Here is a 19,609-nt window from a genome sequence, read left to right on the forward strand (position 1 = left end):
TGGGGATGTGCCTGTAAACAGCATACATGCCCTTGACCGAGCTGATGCTCTATCCACTGAGCCAAACTGGTTTCGGCCGGTGTGGGATTTTTACCACAGTTCTGCAGAGGCCCCAAGAGAACCAAAACCTGCTGCCCGTGATCCCTGGGGGCCTTTGAAGGTCACTGGCCCCATCAATCCACTTGGTACAACCCTAGCAGTTCTTGTAGGAGACTTTCCTCCTCCGGGAGCCCCCCAGGCTGCTCCTCCAGACCCTGCTCCTCCTGGCTGAGCCCCCCCTTCATGGGTGGAGGGGTGTCCATGGCCTGCAGCTTCTGGAACAAGCTTCTGCAGCTCGCTCTCTCTGCGCAGCTCATCAGGCTGAGGTTCAAGGCAAAGCGCCCGGTACCGGCCAGGCTGCGCAAGATCCCCAGCACCGCCAGCCGGTCAGCCGGCCTCACGTGATCAGCCAGTGCTGTCAGCAGCTCCCCTAGAAGTCCAAACCCCACGTCTGTCTGGAAGAGGTGGCCCAGCTTGGGACCTCCGAGCTGCAAGAGGGCCTGGTAGCGCTCTGGCCCACTCCGCAAGTATCGCCGCCAGTCACGGTAGAACTCCGCTGAGGTCTCAGGCTGCAGGGGTGTTTTCTCCTGGAGGGAAAAAGAAAGGAGAACCCAGCCGAAACCCTTTTGGCTCAGTGGTGGAGCGTCGCGTCTGTGGACTGAAGGGTCCCAGGTTCGATTCCGGTCAAGGGCATGTACATTGGTTGCGGGCACATCCCCCATGTGCAGGAGGCAGCTGGTCCATGTTTCTCATCAACGTTTCTAGCTCTCTATCTCTCTCCCTTCCTCTCTGTGAAATATCAATAAAATATTTTTTTTTTTTTTAAGAAAAAAAAGAAAGGAGAACCCTGAGCGTTTGCAGCTGTTCTGTGGCAGTGCGAGGGAGGGAGGCCTATGGGTTCTCAGCCGAACTCTGCTGCTGCTCTCTGAGCCCTGGGAAGGCTGTGGTCCATGGCGGCCGCCTTTTCGGATGAGAGAGGGTCTCTCAGAACACAGGCCCGGTTTGGGATTCTCTGTTGTCCCAGGGTAGTCCTACTGATGAACGTGAGAGGAAGGGTTTTCACTCTGAGCAGAGCAGAGGGGACGACTGGAAACCTCAGGAAGAGAGAAAGAACTCCAGGGGAGTGTTAAGGACCTGCCAGGCGAGGTCTCCCTGCCAACACCGTCATAGGGTCATTATACTCTACACCCTATAACCCAGAGCAACCCCTGCCTGAGCTGCGAATGCAAGTTAAAGGACTGGCTGAGAGGGACCTGCCTCGCTCAACTTTCCGATTTGTCCTGCCCAATTTAACTCCCCTCACTCTCTCTTTCTGGGATCAGAGGAAGAAACCTGCCTCCATTGCCTTAACATGAGAAATAAGGAAAAGGTAGGTGTTGTAAGAAGACGGGACTGGAGCTTTACGGCAGGGAATCCTGCTGGGCCCCGCCTACCTGGGAGATTTCAGTTGTCTCGTCCAGAGTGGTCTCTCTTGGAGTAGTGTGACAGTTCCAGGGCACAGTCCTCTTTCCTCCTGCCTTGTCTTTCCGCTCCAGGGGCTTGAGGTGTGATGCAAGGACAATACCCCTGCAGACAAAGGACAGAGATCCAGGGACAGACCTAACGACGTCTGTGGGCGTGAGGTGGCTGGACTGTGCATGACATAGGTTGAACCTGTTGACAGGTCAATATGACAGCAACAACAATAACAACAGCGACAACAGCAGCTGACAGCTTTTAGGTACTTCCCATGTCCCAGACATTCTTGCTCAAAAATCTTAACATGTAATAACTCATTTGATCATAGTCATGGTTATTCTCTCTTACAGATGAGGAATAGAGGCTCACAGAGGTTAAATGACTCGCACAAGATGACACAGGTAGCAGAGGACGGGACCAGGACTAAGCCCAGAACTGTCTGACTCCAGAGCACGTGCTCTTACCCACTACAGACCCCATAACAGGGGGACCTGAGAAAAAAGACATTAAGCCAACCTGAACTCCTCATAGGAAGCCACCCGCTGTTCCACTGCCCGAAACTTGGCAGCATTCTCTCTCCGGTACTTCTCATCGGCGGTAACTGCAGCCTGCAACTCTTTCTCCAGAGCCTTGAAGTCAATGATGTCATTCCTCTCCATGGCTTGTGCCTGGGGAGGAAAAGAGGATGGACATCATTGGAAGGTCCATAACAGGGGAAGGAAAGTGGATTCTTTGCTAGCCCACAAAATGACCCAAAAGCACTCCCGGACATCTTGTCAGTTATATTTGGGGGGTTTACAAGAACCTAGTTCTCTACTTTATAGAGTTACACAGTGAGGACGTGCTTAAGATTTGTTGTCACTGAAAACGGAATGACTTTCAGTTTGGAGCCATAGCTTAATTTCGTTTTCTGCCTCTAAGAATTGGTGCTTTCTTTGAGGAAGCATATGGATCTCAGAATTCAGTCCCTTCACTCTTCCACATAGCAAGTTGTGGTGATTGAGGAGAACCTCACACAAAAGCAGAACTATTGTTAGCTGCTCTGGAGCCCAGGGATAAAATTTCATCCATCATTAAATGTCTTTAATGAGAAAGAATACCTTTTCACCCAAACCAAATGCAATGACTGAGCAGGAAACCAAGTAGAAGTGGTAGAGGAAGGGGCTTAATGATTCCTGTCCCAAATTCCTCTGACCAGCCCAGGGCTGGAGGACTAGGTACTTGGGAGCCCTGTTTAGTTCTGCCCCTGTACTTCTGTAGCCTCCGCGTATGAGGCTGATTGGCCTGTTCTACCGCGAGATCACCTAAATGGGTTCTAGTTTTGGCTCTTGCTTTTTTCTTGTGGTGAGACCTCTTTGAGCCTCAGATTCCTGGTGCACTGAGCAAGATGTTATGGTTGAAGCATCATCAACAGCCCTAGGGCAGGGTAGTGGGATGTCTGCAAACAAGCCCTTCGCCCACCCTCTCTACCCCAACCAAGAAGGCGGCTGGGCTGACCAGGAATTGAACTCAGATGTCCTGGCTCCTGTCCAGTTCTGAACCCTACCCGGTAATTGAATAAACAGAACTAACCCTCCTGCCCTCCTGTCACCCCAGCAGCCCTGGCCTCGGTTCCCTTGCTTTCTCTGGGGACACTCAGATACTCCGGAACAGAACAGCTCCGTGTAGACCAGACGCAGCCGCAGTGGTTGCCTAGCAACTGCTGTCACAGCCTGCCCACGTGATCGGCTCGAAGGCCCTCCCCTTTCAGTGTGGTCCCGAGGCGCCTGATCAGATTCAGGCCCCTTCAGGCCTCACTCTGTTTGGAGTAGCCCACGCCTCAGTTTCATTCAGTCTTTACAACTCCACCTCTCCCGTTCCTGTGTCCGCGGACACCATTCCTCCGAGCTAGTCCTCAGGCAGAGGGCTGTCCGCGGCAGAAACGCGGCCGCGGCGTCGGCGGGGTCCTTCGGGACGGCCGGCGCAGGCTGCGCCGCAGCGTGGGCCGGAAGCGCGGGCTCCGTAGGCTGCTCGGAGGTTTTGGCTGAGCGGGAGGGAGGTGAGTTGACGCGCTACGGGATGGGAAAGTTGCTCCGGGTGGGAAGGGGAACAAATGTCAGATCTGGAAGAGACTATATATGCTATCTGCCTCTTTTACTTTACAAACGGGTAAATTGGAGTGTGGAACGGGAAAGAAATGAAAGCCCCCCCCAACCCCCACCCGCCTTCCCGCGACTTCCAACACGCAGTCCCAGATTCCAGGATTCCCTCAATGTCTACCCGTTAAACCCTTCCCTAGGCAGGAGTCATTCTCTCACTGTTCAGTCCCCTCTCTCCGGTTCCACCTGTGCCATCTTCACTCCTGTGCCAGACTCTCTCCGTGCTTACTCTGTGTTCCTTTGAGAGCCTGCGTTATAGCGGGAAGTTGCAGTGAGGTTTGATGCCCAAAGTTACTGGCTTTGTGCCACTGGAAGCAAGTCAGCTCTCTTCTCTGTGCCTTGTTGGAATCGTTCATTCATTCAGCAAATACTTATTGAGGCCCTGTATTGTTCCAGGCACTAAGTGAAATGGAGTCCTTGCTTAAATTGTAGTTGGAGGGATGACAGTAAACACATATATAGATAGATAGGTTTCAGTTGGTGGTAAATGTTAATAATAATAAAACAGAGAGTGTGTATGGAGGACTTTTATAGAGTGACAATTGAAGGTTTCGCAGAAAACGTGACATTTTCATAGAGACCGAGTGAAATGAAGGAACAAGATATAAATACCCAAAGGAAGAGCATTTCAGAGGAGAATAGCAAGTACAGTGGCCCCGAAGTAGAAATTAGCTTGGTGTGTCCCATGAATATCCGTATGTAAAAATTTCTGCTGTCACTTCATGGATTTGGGAGAATGAAATGAGCACAGATGTGATAGCTCTTTGGAAGTGTAACGAATCCCTGTGCATATTTAAAATTATAATAGTTTATGTTAGCTACTAGTTTTGGGGGCTCTTCTCTATTTTGCCTACAATCAGCACTCAACAGGTTGCATTGAGGGAGGTAAAGGATTAACCTATTGCAAGAAATAACAGTATCTCAAAATTAAACATTCCATTTATTTAATATATAACAGTGCCTACTTATACATTGTCAGGTAGGCACAAAGAACACAGGATTCCTGAACTTAAGAATAGCCAAAAATGCCTGATTGGCATGGCTCAGTGGTTTAGTGTCAACCTTTGAACCAGGAGGTCATGGTTCACTTCCTAATCAGGGCACAGGCCCGGGTTGTGGTCTCGATCTCCAGTAGGGGGTGTACAGGAGACAGCTGATCAATTCTCTCACATCATTGATGTTTCTATCTCTCTTCCTCTCTGAAATCAATAAAAATATATTTTTAAATAGATAAAAAAATAATGCTGGCTACCATTTATTGAGTCTGGGACTCTGACAAATTCTTTACATACACTATTTCGTTTAATTCTCTTAACCTTTTATGCAATGGAAATTGTGCACTCCATTTTCCAGTTAAGGAAACAGGTTTAGAGTAGAAGTGGCTTACCTGAAGTTACATAGTTATTTTAAAATATATATATTTTATTGATTTTATACAGAGAGGAAGGGAGAAAAATAGAGTTAGAAACATCGATGCGAGAGAAACATTGATCAGCTGCCTCTTGCACACCCCCTACTGGGTATGTGCCCGCAACCAAGGTACATGCCCTTGACCGGAATCGAACCTGGGACCTTTCAGTCCGCAGGCTGATGCTCTATCCACTGAGCCAAACCGGTTTCGGGAATACATAGTTATTAAGTGACAAAAGTTAGGACTCACATCCAAATCTTCCAATTCCAGAGCCCAAACCCTTAACCCATGCTCTAATCTGTTGTTTATTACTTGTAAGCTGCAGAGTTGTTGGTGAGGGTAATCAGTACTGTTAACTGCCATTCAAAACAAGTAAATGCTGGTAAAGCCGCAGAAGACAATAGCAGCATAGGGGAGTGAGATATTGAGGTTCCAAAAAAGCTTGAAAAGGGTGGCATTTGAACTGTGCTTTGAATAGAATTTCAGTAATTGAAGTAGAGAAAACCACAAAATACTTATTAATTACAAAGAGAAAACAAGTAACTTTACAATAGAAAAGCCTGGCAGAGACCACTGTACTCAAGTGATTAAGGTAACATCACAACTAATTAAAATCAGATATCACCTGATAGGGGATGCACTGAAAAAACACACAGCATCACTCTAGCCCCATGGTCGGCAAACTGCAGCTCTCGAGCCACGTGCAGCTCTTTGGCCTCTTGAGTGTGGCTCTTCCACAAAATACCATGGCCTGGGCGAGTCTATTTTGAAGAAGTGGCATTAGAAGAAGTTTAAGTTTAAAAAATTTGGCTCTCAAAAGAAATTTCAATTGAGTACTGTTGATATTTGGCTCTGTTGACCAATGAGTTTGCCGACCACTGCCCTAGCCGGATTTGCAGAGTGGATAGAGCATCGGCCTGCGGACTGAAGGGTTCGATTCCTGTCAAGGGCACATGCCTGGGTTTCAGGCTCGATCCCCAGTAGGTGGTGTGCAGGAAGCAGCCAATCAATAATTCTCTCTCATCATTAATGTTTCTAGCTCTCTCCCTCTCCCTTCCTCTCTGAAATCAATTAAAATATATTTTAAAACAAAAACACAGCATTACATCTGTGATGTTCCTGCTAGAAATGCATAACCTTAATCTAATCGTTAGGAAACATCAGGCAAACTCAAGTTAAAGGACATTCTACAAACTTACTAGCCTATAATCTTCAAAAGTGTTAAGTCATAAAAGTCAAAAGAAAGACAGGAACTGTTCCAGAGTGAGACTAAAGACATGACTGCTAAAGGCAAACATGCAGTTCTGGGTTGGATCCTTTGCTGTGCAGGATGTTGTTAAAACAGTTTGTGAAAGTTGGGGGGGAGGGGGTGTCTGTGAATTAGGTGATAAGAATGTGTCTGATTTTCTGATTTTTGATGGTTGTATTTTTTTTGCTTTGTTTTTGTTAATTCTCACTTGGGGATATTTTTTCCATTGATCTTTAGAGCAATGGAAGTAAAAGTGGGAATGGGGAAAAGAGAAACATTGATGTAAGAGAGATACTTGATTGGTTGCTTCCCGCATGGGAATTGAACCTGCAACCCAGGTGCATGCTCTTGACCTGGAATCGAGACCCTTCGGTGCAAGGGCCGACACTCCAACTGCTGAGCAACACCGGCCAGGGTTTGATAGTTGCATTATGATTATGTAGGGGAATGTTCTTGTTCGAAGGAATCACACACACGAAAGCAGTAGTTGGCACGCCTTTTCTATAGTAAATATTTTAAGCTTCCTGGGCATATGGGCTCAGTTGCAGCTACTCAGCTCTGCTCTTTCAGTGTGAAAGTGGCCATAGACTATATGAATGATTGTGCGTGGCTGTGTTCCAATAAAGCTGTTTTTATAGACATTGAAATTTGAATTTCATTAATTTTCACATATCATGAAATATTATTCTTTTGATTTTTCAGCTATTTAAAAATGTAAAATTCTTAGCTTGAGGCTTTATAAAATCAAGCAACAGGCCTGATTTGGCCACAGACCATAATGTGCCAACTCCTACAGTAAACTTTTAAGTGGTGATGAGGCATTGTGTCAGCAACTTATCCTATCCTATCCTATCCGATCCTATATAATAATAGCCCGGCAACCTAATGGCGGTACGACCAGAATGACCGGTCGGCCAGTTGCTATGATGCATACTGACCACCAGGGGAGCAAACACTCAACACAGGAGCTACCTCCCTGGTAGTCAGTGCGCTCCCACAGGGGAAGCACTGCTGGGCTGACTGGGATGAGCGGCACTCCCACAACAGGCTGGTCCCCGCAGGTCATCCCATGCACCTGGCCTCTGGTTCTCAAATAATTCAGGAAAAAGAAAGTTATTTATACTAGCTTTGAAGCCTTCTAGTATTAAGTTATATATTTTTTATTTAGTATTAAAAGAAGAAGAGTATGTAAACAGAGACTATGAGTTAGTGTAATTGGAAAGGAAATGAGTGAAGGGATATGGTCAACTATAAGCCTAGATGTATAAAGTTTATAAATTTCATGTGGGACCATGTGGTGGAGGCCTGATTACCTTGTCTGAATCTAACTAACTTCTCTTCTTTAATTGCAGCATCATGGATACTGACTTGTATGACGAGTTTGGGAATTATATTGGACCAGAGCTAGATTCTGATGAAGATGATGATGAATTGGGCAGAGAGACCAAAGATCTTGATGAGGTAAGACAAATATATTGCTTTTTTCTTCTCTCTTTAAAAAAACAACAAAATAAAAGTACTGAATACTCTGTGCTCCCATAATATACCTTTGTACATTATAATATGACCTACTGGGATCTCATACTTCCCTAAGAAAACTTAGCTACTAAAGTTCCAAAAAAATATATAAGGTAGTCACCCTTTCCAAGTGCAGCTGCACTGGGAACTCCTTCATGAGCTCAGGTTTTGAAAGACGAATAAAAGCAGCAGAAAGAGAAGGTGCAGCTTCCGTTGACTCCCCGTCAGGAGAGCTATGGAGGGTGAAGTTCAGTGTGGTCTGAGACTTGCAAACGACACTGAAGATGCTTTTATGTTTTAGTGGTGTTCAGAACAAGAAGTAGGTAGGCCACTGCTCATCGATGGAGCTGTGACATTAATAAAACAGCAGGAAGCAGAATAACAGTCCTGGCTACCATCTGTATTCTCCGTCAGGAAAAATGTCCTTCAAACTAGAAACAATAGAAAAAACACGGGGACAAGAAAATTGAAGCCTTATGTGTGAGGTGAAAAGAGAGCCTCTTGGGGGCTTAGGTGTGTTCAAGTCTCCAAGTCCAGATGCATTAGGTCCTGGATGGGGGAGACCTTGGCGAGGGAAGCTGAGAGCCATGTGGTCATCTTTAAGAAACAGGACTGGCTGTGGTGCTAGGAAGTGAATCGGCAACTCATCCTGCTTTTCAGAGATGGAGGTAAGGCACTGCATTTCAGAAACTACAGGCTAGAGAGTGTGATGTGCAAGCGTGGTAAAAATTATGGAAAGATTTTTAAAAACAGATGACTTTAACCACTTAGAAAGCTCATGTGAGTTTTATAAAAGTTTCCTCTTGATACAATTACCAGATTGAGATATAGGTCAGGTATATGCTGTGGATATTATATATCTTGATTTGAGCAAGGCATCTGATATCTTATTTTTCTTATAAATCAGTTATTTTCTTCTTAAAAATATTATTTTAGCCTGGCCAGAGGGGCTCAGTGGTTGAGCATCGACACATGAGTGAAAAGGTTGCTGGTTTGATTCCAGGTTGTTCATTTGATCCCCACTTGGGGGCTTGCAGGAGGCAGCCAATCAATGATTTTCTAAAGATATATTTAAAAAATATTATTTTAGCCGAGACCGGTTTGGCTCGATGGATAGAGCGTTGGCTTGGGGACTGAAGGGTCCCGGGTTCAATTCCCATCAAGGGCATGTACCTTGGTTGCGGGCACATCCCCAGTAGGGGGTGTGCAAGAGGCAGCTGATCGATGATGCTCTCTCATCGATGTTTCTAACTCTCTATCTCTCTCCCTCTCTGTACAAAATCAATAAAATATATATTAAATATATATATATATTATTTTAAAGAGATATTATACACGTAAATAATGAACACATTCAAGCCAAATAGAAAGTATATTTTTGTTCTTATTCTATTTCACTCCCCAGAGTAACCACGGTAACTCATGACATCCTTGTGGAAAGTATATGGGCTGGGTCATAATAGGAGACAAGTCCCAGCCATTGAATAATGGGACGGAGAGAGCTTTGATATGAGTCACTGCCAGAGCTCTTATGACATGCCCCAGGCATCTGTGCTCGGTCCCATCCTTTTCGACCTTTTTGTCAATGACTTAGGTAAAGATAAAGAAGTTTATAAAATTTACACATCACATAAGCTCATATATTGGATAACAGAATCTAAATTCAAAATGATCCCAACAAACTTGAATTGCAAGTTAAATAAAGCCCCAGAAATCATTCATTAAGAATTTATGGAGCACTTATTATTTGCAAGGAATCGTGAGGCAGGGAGAGCAAAGCATTATCTCTGCCCTCCAGGAGCGTACTGCTTGCCAGGGGAGATGAAGTGCATACAAAAGTGTTTTTAATATGAGACAGGGAAGGAGGACAAGTGCCATTTAAGACATATTAACTTATATCCATGGTAATAGGATATAAGGAGAGATTACTCCTGGTGCGATGACCAAGAAAAAATCTGAGGAAATCACATTCAGAGTGAAGCCAAATAAAGAGTTAGTGTCTGTAGAGACAGGAAGTAGAATGATTAATGATTGTCTAGGTTGGGGCATGGAATTGGGAAGTGATGGCTGAAGGATCTAAAATTGATTGCAGTGATGATTGCACAACTCTGAGTATACTAAAAAACCATTAAAATGGTGCACTTAAAATTGGTGAGTTGAGAGAAATGTGAATTTTATCCCATTAAAGCTATTAAGAGCAACAAGACCATATAGTTAGGCCATGTGTGAATGTTCTGGTCAAGGTCACGAGTGACCTCTGTTCTGGATCCAGTCCTCATCTTACCAGGTATTTCTGTAGCATCTGACTAGCCCAGCTGACCATTTCTCTTCCTTTGGTTTCCAGAGAATTCCCAGGTTTTCCTTCTCTTCACTGGCTGGCCCTTCTCAGCTTTCACCGCTGGTTTCTCCTCATCTCCCTGACATAACTGTCAACAGGTCCCAGGCTCCATTCCTTATCCTTTTCTCTGTCTGTACTCAGTCCCCTAATGATCCCATCCAATCTACCAAATACTTTCTATTCACTGAGGACTCTCAAATTTATATCTCCAACCTGGGCCTTACTCTTGAACCTCAGGTTTATATGCCCAACTTCCTTCTTAGCTTCTCTACTTGATGTCTAATAGGGCAGCAGTCTGGTCTGTGAAGTCCGAAAGGTTGGCAACCACGGTAACAGGGCATCTCAAACTTTGGTCTGGGACCTAAATACTGAGCTTCCCCCCTCCCCCCACCCCCCCCCCCACCATCAGAATGCACTTTTTTTTTAAGCCCCTATTCCACCTCCCTGCTCCAGCATTCCATGTAATATATTTATTGTCCTCAGGTAGAGGACATATCAGATATTAAACTGACAGGGACAGATAATTGTGCTTGAACTTAACCCAAAAGGCCAAGAAGTGATTAGAATACACTTTATATATATATATATATATAATATATATATATATATATTATTGATTTTTTACAGAGAGGAAGGGAGAGATAGAGAGCTAGAAACATCAACCAGTTGCCTCCTGCGCACCCCCCACTGGGGATGTGCCCGCAACCAATGTACATGCCCTTGACCGGAATCGAACCTGGGACCCTTCAGTCCGCAGACCGACACTCTACCACTGAGCCAAACCGGCTTCGGCTAGAATACACTTTTGACTCTACCTTCAGAACATATCCAGATTCAGCCTCCCCTCACTTCCTTCTAATCTCCCTCCTTCCAGTATATTCTCAGTACAGGAACCAGAGTGATTCTTTTTAAAACAAAAGTCTGATCATATTATTCCTCTGCTCAGAACCACTGGAGCCAGGTTTGTCAACCTCGGCAACATTGACATTTGGGGCCAGAAAATTCTTTGTTGTGGGGTCTGTCCTGTGCTTTGTAGGATATTTGGCAGTATCCCTGGCCTCTGCCCAGTAGATCCCACACACCATATATAACAGCCAAATATATCTTCAGATGTTACTCAATTGCCCCTGGGTTGAAAACCATTGTCCTTGTATTTGGTTTCTTTAACTTAGTATAATGTTTTCAAGATTTATCAATGTTGTGGCATGTATAAGTATTTATTTTTATTGCCAAATAATATTCCATTGTGTGGATATACCACATTTTATTGACATTTGGGTTATTTTCACTTTTCGACTATTATGAACATTGCTGCTCTGAGCCTTTATTTATGTTTTTGTGTGAACATCAGTTTTCATTTGTACCTAGGAATGGAATTGTTGGGTCATATGGTAATTCTGTGTTTGACATGTTAAGGAGCTGTCAAATGGTTTTTCAAAGTGGCTGCACCATTTTGCATCGCTAGCACCGGTATATGAGAGTTCCAATTTCTTCGCATCCTCACCAACACCTGTTGTTTTCTGTAAGAAAATTATTTTTCTACAACAGTTCAGTGAATCTAAGTGACCATCTTAAAGTTACGGACTTATTCCCGGTTTCTATCTCTGCTTCCTGGTTTCTGTCCTTGGAAGGAATTATGTTTTCCCTTAAAAGGGTGTGTTGTGATAAGCCACTTGCTTTCTCCACTCTTGATCCACTTGTGACCAGTGGCTCACACTTAGGAAGGAGCTCGTTTGAATGAGAAGAGCTGTCTGCAGCCTTGGCTCTATAGTCCTCTCTTTGTGAAGGATTATGCAAGAGTAGAACCTGTCCCACTGACTCTAGCACAGAACTCAAAATCAGAGGCCATCACACATGTGAAGTCATTGCCCTTAGCTCGTGTAATGTCAGTTATTGAGCAGGAAAAGTGTGTGCCTCTTACAGCCTCTCTTGCTTTTAGATGGATGACGACGACGATGATGATGATGTAGGCGACCACGATGAAGACCACCCTGGGATGGAGGTGGTGCTGCATGAGGACAAAAAGTACTATCCCACCGCGGAAGAGGTGTATGGTCCTGAGGTGGAGACCATAGTTCAGGAGGAAGACACCCAGCCCCTCACAGGTAAGGCAGGGGCCACTGAGTTGTGGGAGGCAACAATGAAACTAGAACACTTCATTTCATAGCCATCAGCAAACATGAGAATTCAGTGAATGAATTAATTTTTTTTATTGCCTTCAAGTACTATTTCTGGATTGAGAATCACTTAACCCTGGTTTTTTGTTTGTTTTAATCCTCTCCTGAAGATGCTTTTCCATTGATTTTTAAAGAGGGTAGAGAGAGTGGGGGAGACAGAGAGAGAGAGAGAAACATCTATGGGAGAGAGAGACATCAATTGGTTGGTTGCTTCCCACATGAACCCCAACCAGGGCCAGAGATCTAGCCTGCAACCGAGGTACGTGCCCTTGACTGGAATAAAACCTGGACTCTTCAATCCATGAGCCAACGCTCTATCCACTGAGCCAAACTGGCTAGGGCAATCCTGTTTTAATATTCAATAAAACTCATAGCTTTTCTTCTAGGAAAGTAAGAGTGATTTCTTCATTTACCTAATATCTGTTTAGGTGCTTGAAGATTGTATTTAAGTTCTCCCACCAAATAATCCCAACTCTTTGAACCAAACTTCATGATGCCTATTTTCTGAGTAGTTCCATTCTGTAAGTGCAAGGAGAGGTTTTGAACTGACATTGACCTCAGCCTAAATCCAGTCCCTCTCCCTGTGTCCCACAAAATGAAGTTCAAGCTCAGTTCACAATTCTCCTTTACTGTCTTGTGCAAAGTAGCATTCCCAGAACTTCCTCAGCATCTGTGTAATCTTTGAGAATAACGTAAATTTATATGACATATCGTACATTCTGAAAGCCCAGCCTAATGGAATAGAGCTCTGTATTTTTATGTTTTTTGCCTACCTGCACATTACTACTTTTTTTTCCCCCCCAGAACCTATTATTAAGCCAGTGAAAACCAAGAAATTCACTCTGATGGAGCAGACGTTACCTGTCACGGTGTATGAAATGGAGTAAGTTATAAGGTCTCTCAACCTCTCTCCATGAATAGTGTAGGCTCATTATTTCATGGGGGTGTAGGAAGTGGTTTGTGGTTGAAGTAGCCAGTGAATTTCAAAAGCAAAATTTCTCCCTACAATTTGCCAAGATTTCCTTTCAGTTTATATGGCTTCTAGGATATTTAGTTGCATTCTTAACTTTTCTCTTGGCTCTCATCCATATCTCAGCTATTTTCTCTTCTTCCAAATCTCTAGTTTGGTATTGAAAGCCAGCCTTAGTACTCAGAGAGTACTGAGTATTTAATGTCAGTGTTGGGCCACCAGAGCCTCTTTTGACTCAGCAAAATTGCTAAGTGTTTTGGAAGCATAATGATCTATTTTAAAAAGGAGGGCAAAAGTAGGTTATTTGAAACCCTCTTTTTTAATATATATAATTCTTTATTGTTGCAAGTATTACATATATTCCCTTTTTCCCCATTATTAACCCCTCCAGGCCCCCCTTGCCCCAGGCCTTCAGCACCCTATTGTCTGTGTCCATGGGTTATACAAATGCATATTGGGTCTTTGGTTCATTACCTCCCACTCACCCAGAAACAGTTTATTCTTGAATTATCAGTTATTGATTTTATGTTATATTCCATACAAACACTGTAAACCTAATTGTATATATAGAATAATTTAGACTCTTCACACTGTTTTTGCAAATATTTAAACTGATTAATTCACTTGTATGGCCCTTGTATAGTGAAGTGTTTGTAGCTCAATGTTAGATAATGAAGCTTTTTTTTAGCCATGTTTTCATCTCGTTTGCTCAAAAGAATGGGGGTCCCTCATCAAATGTTCAGCTCACCTGCCATCATTTAGACATTTTTGAAGCAAATTTTCAGTTATCTTCAAAACTTGCTTCATATTCCTTTCTGTTCTCAATGGTGATTATTTTAAATCTCCAATCTTTGAAAGCAGACTTTGATCTTTTTAAAGAGCCAAAGTCATCTAAAGGCTACTTGCCATAAATAATGTGGGTGGTAAGCAAGAAAGACAATGCTGGTTTTGGTAAAGATGGACGTTCTCTGCTCGGCATTGTTAGTGAGATGGCATTTGTTTTGTTAACTAGCTCTGATGACAGTTTTAAAAAAGAAACTCCCAAAGTTATTTTAAGTCCCTCCTCTCATTATCCCTAAATGATTAGTCTGAAGATTTTGGAAGGGATAGTACTTGTGTATATGTGTTAGTTCTGGTACTGGTTTTTGTTTATTTTTTTCCTTGCTTTTTAAATTTTATTATTTTGATGTTGAAATCCTCACGAGACTTCACAGATTGTGTCGCTCTCATGGATAAGCCTATTCCATTCCCAAAACCAGAGTTCTACCCATATAGAAATTCACATTGGCCTCTGAAAGTAGTTCCTGAACAACTAAAAATACCATTTTTGCACCCCTTCCCACTTAAGAACTTTTCCCAATTTCCTTCCTCCTTTCAGTTTCTTGGCAGATCTGATGGATAACTCAGAACTCATCAGAAATGTGACCCTTTGTGGCCACCTCCATCATGGCAAGGTGAGAGAACTGTTAGCTACTTGGAACAGGATTTCTCTTCGTTCCTGTTCATTTTTTCAGCCCTCGGAGGCATAGGTTGGGGTTTGAGCCCATAAGGCTGGGCCTCCTGATTCTGGGGCTCGGTGCGCATTGTGAAACCTTGATGTGAAATTCTAGCTTTTCCTAATCAGCCTGCAGAGCCTATTAGTAAGCCGCTTGCATGCACAAGCCTTGTGTCTACAGCTGGACAGAAAAGGGGAAAACGAGCCTTACTCTCATTTTATGTCTTTATTTCCCTGAGGATGCTTGTCCAAGAAAGACTGCATCTTTCATTTGAAAATAATCCTGTGGTTTTAGTGTTGATCCTTTGCTGTCCCATAATCCTCCTTGTTCTCTCCCTCCTCTCCTTATCTCTAAATGATGTGTTGTGTTGGGAGCTGGGGGAAGAGTAGAATAGATTTTACTCTGTGGTTGGCAGGTTTTAACCTCCTTTTTCCTTTCAGACGTGTTTTGTAGATTGTTTAATAGAGCAGACTCATCCGGAGATCAGAAAGCGCTATGACCAGGATGTAAGTAGAAATTCTGTTGAGGATTTACAGGGTGTCTGTCTCCCTTCCCTCAGCCTTCTCACTCACTATAAATAATGACGTCGTCAAAGTGCCGCTTTATGATTGTAATTTCTATTAATTGCCTTTAGGGAAATAATTACAACTTTATTGGGAGCATAAAGAATATTACTCTGCAGTATTTTTGGATGATCTGTTCTACACTTGAGATCCCTCCTCTTTTCTAATATGTTCTGACTTTTGTTGTTGTTGTTAATCCTTACTCGAGGATGTTTTTCCATTGACTTTTTTTAGAGAGTGGAAGGGAGGGGGAGAGACAGAGAGGAAACATTGATTTGTTGCCTCCTGCATGCATCCTGGGCTGGGGATCGATCCTGCAACCTAGGTACATGTCCTTGACCAGACCTTTCAGTCCACAGGCCGATGCTCTATCCACTGAGTGAAACCAGCTAGGGCTTTTATAGCCAATTCTTTTTCTCTTTGTTTTTTTTTCTTTTTTTAAATTTTTTATTGATTTTAGAGAAAGGGTAAGGCAGAGGGCTAAATAGAAACATCAATGAAAGAGAAACATCATCAATCTATCGCCTCCTACACATCCCTTCTGCCCCCAAACACACAAACCCTCCCATTCCCCTGGGGATCAAGTCCGAAACCCGGTCATATGCCCTGATGGGGAATTGAACCAGCAACCTTTTGGTTCATGGGTCAATACTCAACCACTGAGCTACACTGGCCGACTATAGCCACTTTTTCCCTGTCATAATATTAAAAGCTTCCTCTATAAATATAATACAATTGGACTGTATTTTTAAAAAATATTTTATTGATTTTGTACAGAGAGGAAGGGAGAGAGATAGAGTTAGAAACATCGATGAGAGAGAGTCATCGATCAGCTGCCTCTTGCACCCCCCCCCCCCCACTGGGGATATGCCGCAACCAAGGTACATGCCCTTGACTGGAATCGAACCCGGGACCTTTCAGTCCCCAAGCAGACGCTCTATCCATTTAGCCAAACCGGTTTCGGCATGGACTGTATTGTTTTCATGATGAATTTACATGCCTGTGAGTGAGACCAGTTTTGCTGCAAGTCTCAGTGTAATAATTATTCAGTCTCTGCCAGCTTGACTGTTTCAGCATGTGGGGTTCCATGAAGGCTGGATGTGACTCCCTTTAAGAATTGGGTGCATTTGATATAATTTAGCTTTCCAGCTATACCTGGTCTTCACCCCCATCCCCCAAAACACATCCACGAGCATTTTCCGTCTGTGAAGGCACGGGTCTCATTGTCTGGAATTTTTGTAGGGAGACCCTGCTCTTTTCATGTATTTTCTTCCGGTGGCAGAAACCTTGAGTTGGGAAGTGGTGGGGGAAAGTGATTGATGGTTTGTGTGGGAGAGGCGTCTGAATTCAGTTGGTAACAACAGTTTATTTTTTTCAGCTCTGCTACACTGACATCCTCTTCACAGAACAAGAGGTAAGTTTGCTTTGGAAACTCGACTAGTGCCCACACCAGACCCAGCAATAGTTTTGTAGGGAGTCTTTTCTTTTTTTAAAATATATTTTATTGATTTTTACAGAGAGGAAGGGAAAGGGATAGAGAATTAGAAACATCGATGAGAGAGAAACATCAATCAGCTGCCTCCTGCACATCCCCCACTGGGGATGTGCCCGCAGTCAAGGCACATGCCCTTGACAGGAATCGAACCTGGGACCTTTCAGTCCGCAGGCCGACGCTCTATCCACTGAGCCAAACCAGTTTTGGCAGTAGGAGTCTTTATGATAACACTTTGGTGCATACCTCGAACCCCTCTCTCGCTCTCACCTCTTTATCTCCTAACTTCTACCTACCAGTCATCCCATTATTTATAACTTGAAGGGAGCTGGCTAGGCAAGCGGTAGGATAAAAGGGAGGAACCCTCCTATCCTTGACTGGATTTAATGGGTCTAATAGGGCAGATACTAATAGATGTGTACATCTGTAAATTATGCAGGCGCCAACATGATTTTTAAAATTATATCATGCTTAAAATCTGTAAGATTACTTCATCCATAAGACAATGCCTTTCTAGCAGTAGCTTCTCTCTTTTTTAAAGAAACCTTACTGGGGATCAAGCCAAGAACCCAGGCATGTTCCCTAACCAGGAATCAAACCGGCAACCTTTAGGTCCATAGGTCGATGCTGAACCTCTGAGCCACACCAGCTGGACATTACTGTTGTTTCTTAATATATTTATTTGACTAAAGTTTAATAATTATTCCCTATTATAATTTTTTATATGTATATTTTTACTGATTTCAAAGAGGAAGGGGAGGGAAAGAGAAACATCAATGATGAGAGAGAATCATTGATTGGCTGCCTCCTGCGCACCCCCTATTGGGGATCAAGCCTACAACCTGGGCATGTGCCCTTAACCAGAATTGAACCAAGGACCCTTCAGTCCGCAGGGTAATGCTCTATGCACTGACCCAAACCGGCTAGGTTCCCTGTTATAGTTTTTGTCTATTTGTTTGTTTGTTTATTTATTTATTTTTATGTTTTGAGCCTAAAATGCCCCCAGATTGTTTGTTTTTACGTACCTAAAGCTTGGTTATTATTTTTGTTCCCAGTGTTTGAGGAGGATAAAACTTGTTTTACTTTTTTTGTATTTGAAACAACATCCCTCCCCAAATGCTGTTAACATTAAGATATTTCATCTTCAAGGTCATTCCGGTTGGATGGCTAGATACAAATCATATCTACTACAAAGTGATAAATCAGTGTACTTTACTAGCAACTGGCAAACTGCAAGAGAAGAATGAACCCCTCTTGTAGGGGAAGAAGACTTGAACTCTTTTTTTTTTACTTGCAGAGAGGTGTTGGCATCAAAAGCACTCCTGTGACAGTGGTTTTGCCGGATACTAAAGGAAAATCTTACCTCTTCAATATCATGGACACTCCAGGTAGGACATTCCTTGACCCTCTTTGCTTCTGACTAGTTAATTACCGTAGCAAGTGCTGCGCTCCAGGCTCCTCTCTTTACTCTTCTCTGAAATATTTACATTTTAGGAAATTTTATTCATTTATTCACTGAGTCTGCTCAGGCCCATGCTATGGTAACAAAGGTGAGTCAGACATGGTTCCCTGCCTCAGCCACTCTCAATCTTTTGAAGGAGATTATGGTAGCAACACATCAACTGCTTGCTAGTAGACACGCAGGTTACCAATAGGCAGTGTGCCTTGCCCCGAGTCTGACTCTTTATCTTTTGGAGAAGACCAAGTGGAGCAGAGTTTTAAACAGGAAAATCTGAGTTTCAACAGATCGGTTTCCTTGCCCAGTGCCCTCATACCTGTCAGTCCTGCTCCCACAGCATCTTGCCAGGTACTATCTCGGTACTATCTCTCCTTCTCCTGGCCCTCCTTTGCCTTTTCTCCTGCCTCCAAATTGTCTTCATTTCCTCAGAACTCTGCTTATTGCTGAGTAGACGAATGTGAATATGTTATGCCCTCCTAGGTAAAACACATTCTTTTTGTTTGGGGACTTCATGTACACAAGTTTAATCCAAGGATGTGACTCTAATGGTGGAATTTTATCCACCACAGATTGCTGTGGAGAGAAGGGAAAGGGAAACTGGGGGTTTGCAGTACCCCTCAGACCATTTACCAGTTATTGTGCCTCTTCCTGCCACCACCGGCTGGACACTACTGTGCAATTTAGTTAGTGACTTGGTTGGTATTTGCTTTACAGGACATGTGAATTTTTCTGATGAGGTCACGGCTGGCTTGCGCATCTCAGATGGAGTGGTGCTTTTCATCGATGCTGCCGAGGGCGTGAGTCTAGACCCCTACTTACTGTTAGGTTTGCCCCACCCACAGAGCACTGAACACTGAGCAAGCTGGGAACCAGAGAACATGAGAGTCTGTGGGATTAAGGCTCATATTTGCTCTAAAACTAAAGCTCATATTTGCTCTAAATGAAGTTCAAAATTAGTTCTGATTCCAGTGAAGTTTAAAATGAATGATAGGACCCATTGCTATTCAGAAAAAAAGATAAAATGACAAATATAAAAAAACAAGAGGTATGTTCATATAAATGGATTTTAAATATTACTGAGTGTTTTTAATCATAAGAGAAATTGGAGTTAAAGGACCAAGGATGTCTTATATTTCTAAATTGAAAGATTAGGTAAATTGGCTAACCTCATTCATGTTGTCATTAATTAGATAGCCAGCAGAGGGAGCCAGAATTGCTTTTATTAAATTTGTTTTGTTTTGGAAAAATATCAGATTTATTGGTAAGTTGTGAATACAAAGAACTCACCCTCATTTTCTTTG

At 43.4% G+C, this 19,609-nt stretch overlaps 2 protein-coding genes and 1 pseudogene across 4 annotated transcripts in view; 1 reads left to right on the forward strand and 2 right to left on the reverse strand.

Moving 5' to 3' along the window:
* Positions 1-17: 17 nt before the first annotated feature.
* On the reverse strand, positions 18-3,247 carry CCDC103 (coiled-coil domain containing 103). 2 transcript variants are annotated; one of them, XM_036450720.2, is made up of 4 exons: positions 3,070-3,247; positions 2,014-2,165; positions 1,473-1,605; positions 18-626 (listed from the first exon to the last, which is right to left on the reverse strand). In XM_036450720.2, exons 2-4 carry the CDS (start codon positions 2,154-2,156, stop codon positions 174-176), a joined length of 729 nt encoding a protein of 242 aa, XP_036306613.1. In that variant the 5' UTR covers positions 2,157-2,165; positions 3,070-3,247; the 3' UTR covers positions 18-173. The 2 variants fall into 2 exon arrangements, with proteins under 2 accessions (XP_036306613.1, XP_045442148.1); XM_045586192.1 differs by lacking the exon at positions 3,070-3,247 and having other exon boundaries at positions 2,014-3,059.
* Positions 3,248-3,402: 155 nt separating this feature from the next.
* Positions 3,403-19,609, forward strand: part of EFTUD2 (elongation factor Tu GTP binding domain containing 2) — a 32,444-nt gene continuing 16,237 nt past the window's right edge. Inside the window, exons 1-9 of one of the 2 annotated variants that reach the window (XM_036450713.2) lie at positions 3,403-3,535; positions 7,648-7,756; positions 12,091-12,256; positions 13,133-13,211; positions 14,677-14,752; positions 15,235-15,300; positions 16,736-16,771; positions 18,147-18,237; positions 19,023-19,105. In XM_036450713.2, the coding sequence (XP_036306606.1) occupies positions 7,652-7,756; positions 12,091-12,256; positions 13,133-13,211; positions 14,677-14,752; positions 15,235-15,300; positions 16,736-16,771; positions 18,147-18,237; positions 19,023-19,105 (702 nt within the window). In that variant the 5' untranslated portion in view covers positions 3,403-3,535; positions 7,648-7,651. The remainder of the gene's footprint in view (positions 3,536-7,647; positions 7,757-12,090; positions 12,257-13,132; positions 13,212-14,676; positions 14,753-15,234; positions 15,301-16,735; positions 16,772-18,146; positions 18,238-19,022; positions 19,106-19,609) is intronic. The other variant, XM_045586190.1, reaches the window with a different exon arrangement.
* On the reverse strand, positions 10,570-10,712 carry LOC118726678 (annotated as a pseudogene).

This window comes from Pipistrellus kuhlii, unplaced genomic scaffold (genome assembly GCF_014108245.1).
Source record: "Pipistrellus kuhlii isolate mPipKuh1 unplaced genomic scaffold, mPipKuh1.p scaffold_m20_p_22, whole genome shotgun sequence".
Taxonomy (NCBI): domain Eukaryota; kingdom Metazoa; phylum Chordata; class Mammalia; order Chiroptera; family Vespertilionidae; genus Pipistrellus; species Pipistrellus kuhlii.

Coding starts and splice junctions, on each gene's coding strand:
- CCDC103 (XM_036450720.2), bottom strand. CDS start 2,156: ATGGAGAGGAATGACATCATTGACTTCAAGGCTCTGGAGAAAGAGTTG. Junction 1,606..2,013: donor GCTTCCTATGAGGAGTTCAG/GTTGGCTTAATG, acceptor CTTTGTCTGCAG/GGGTATTGTCCTTGCATCAC. Junction 627..1,472: donor AGACAACTGAAATCTCCCAG/GTAGGCGGGGCC, acceptor TTTTCCCTCCAG/GAGAAAACACCCCTGCAGCC.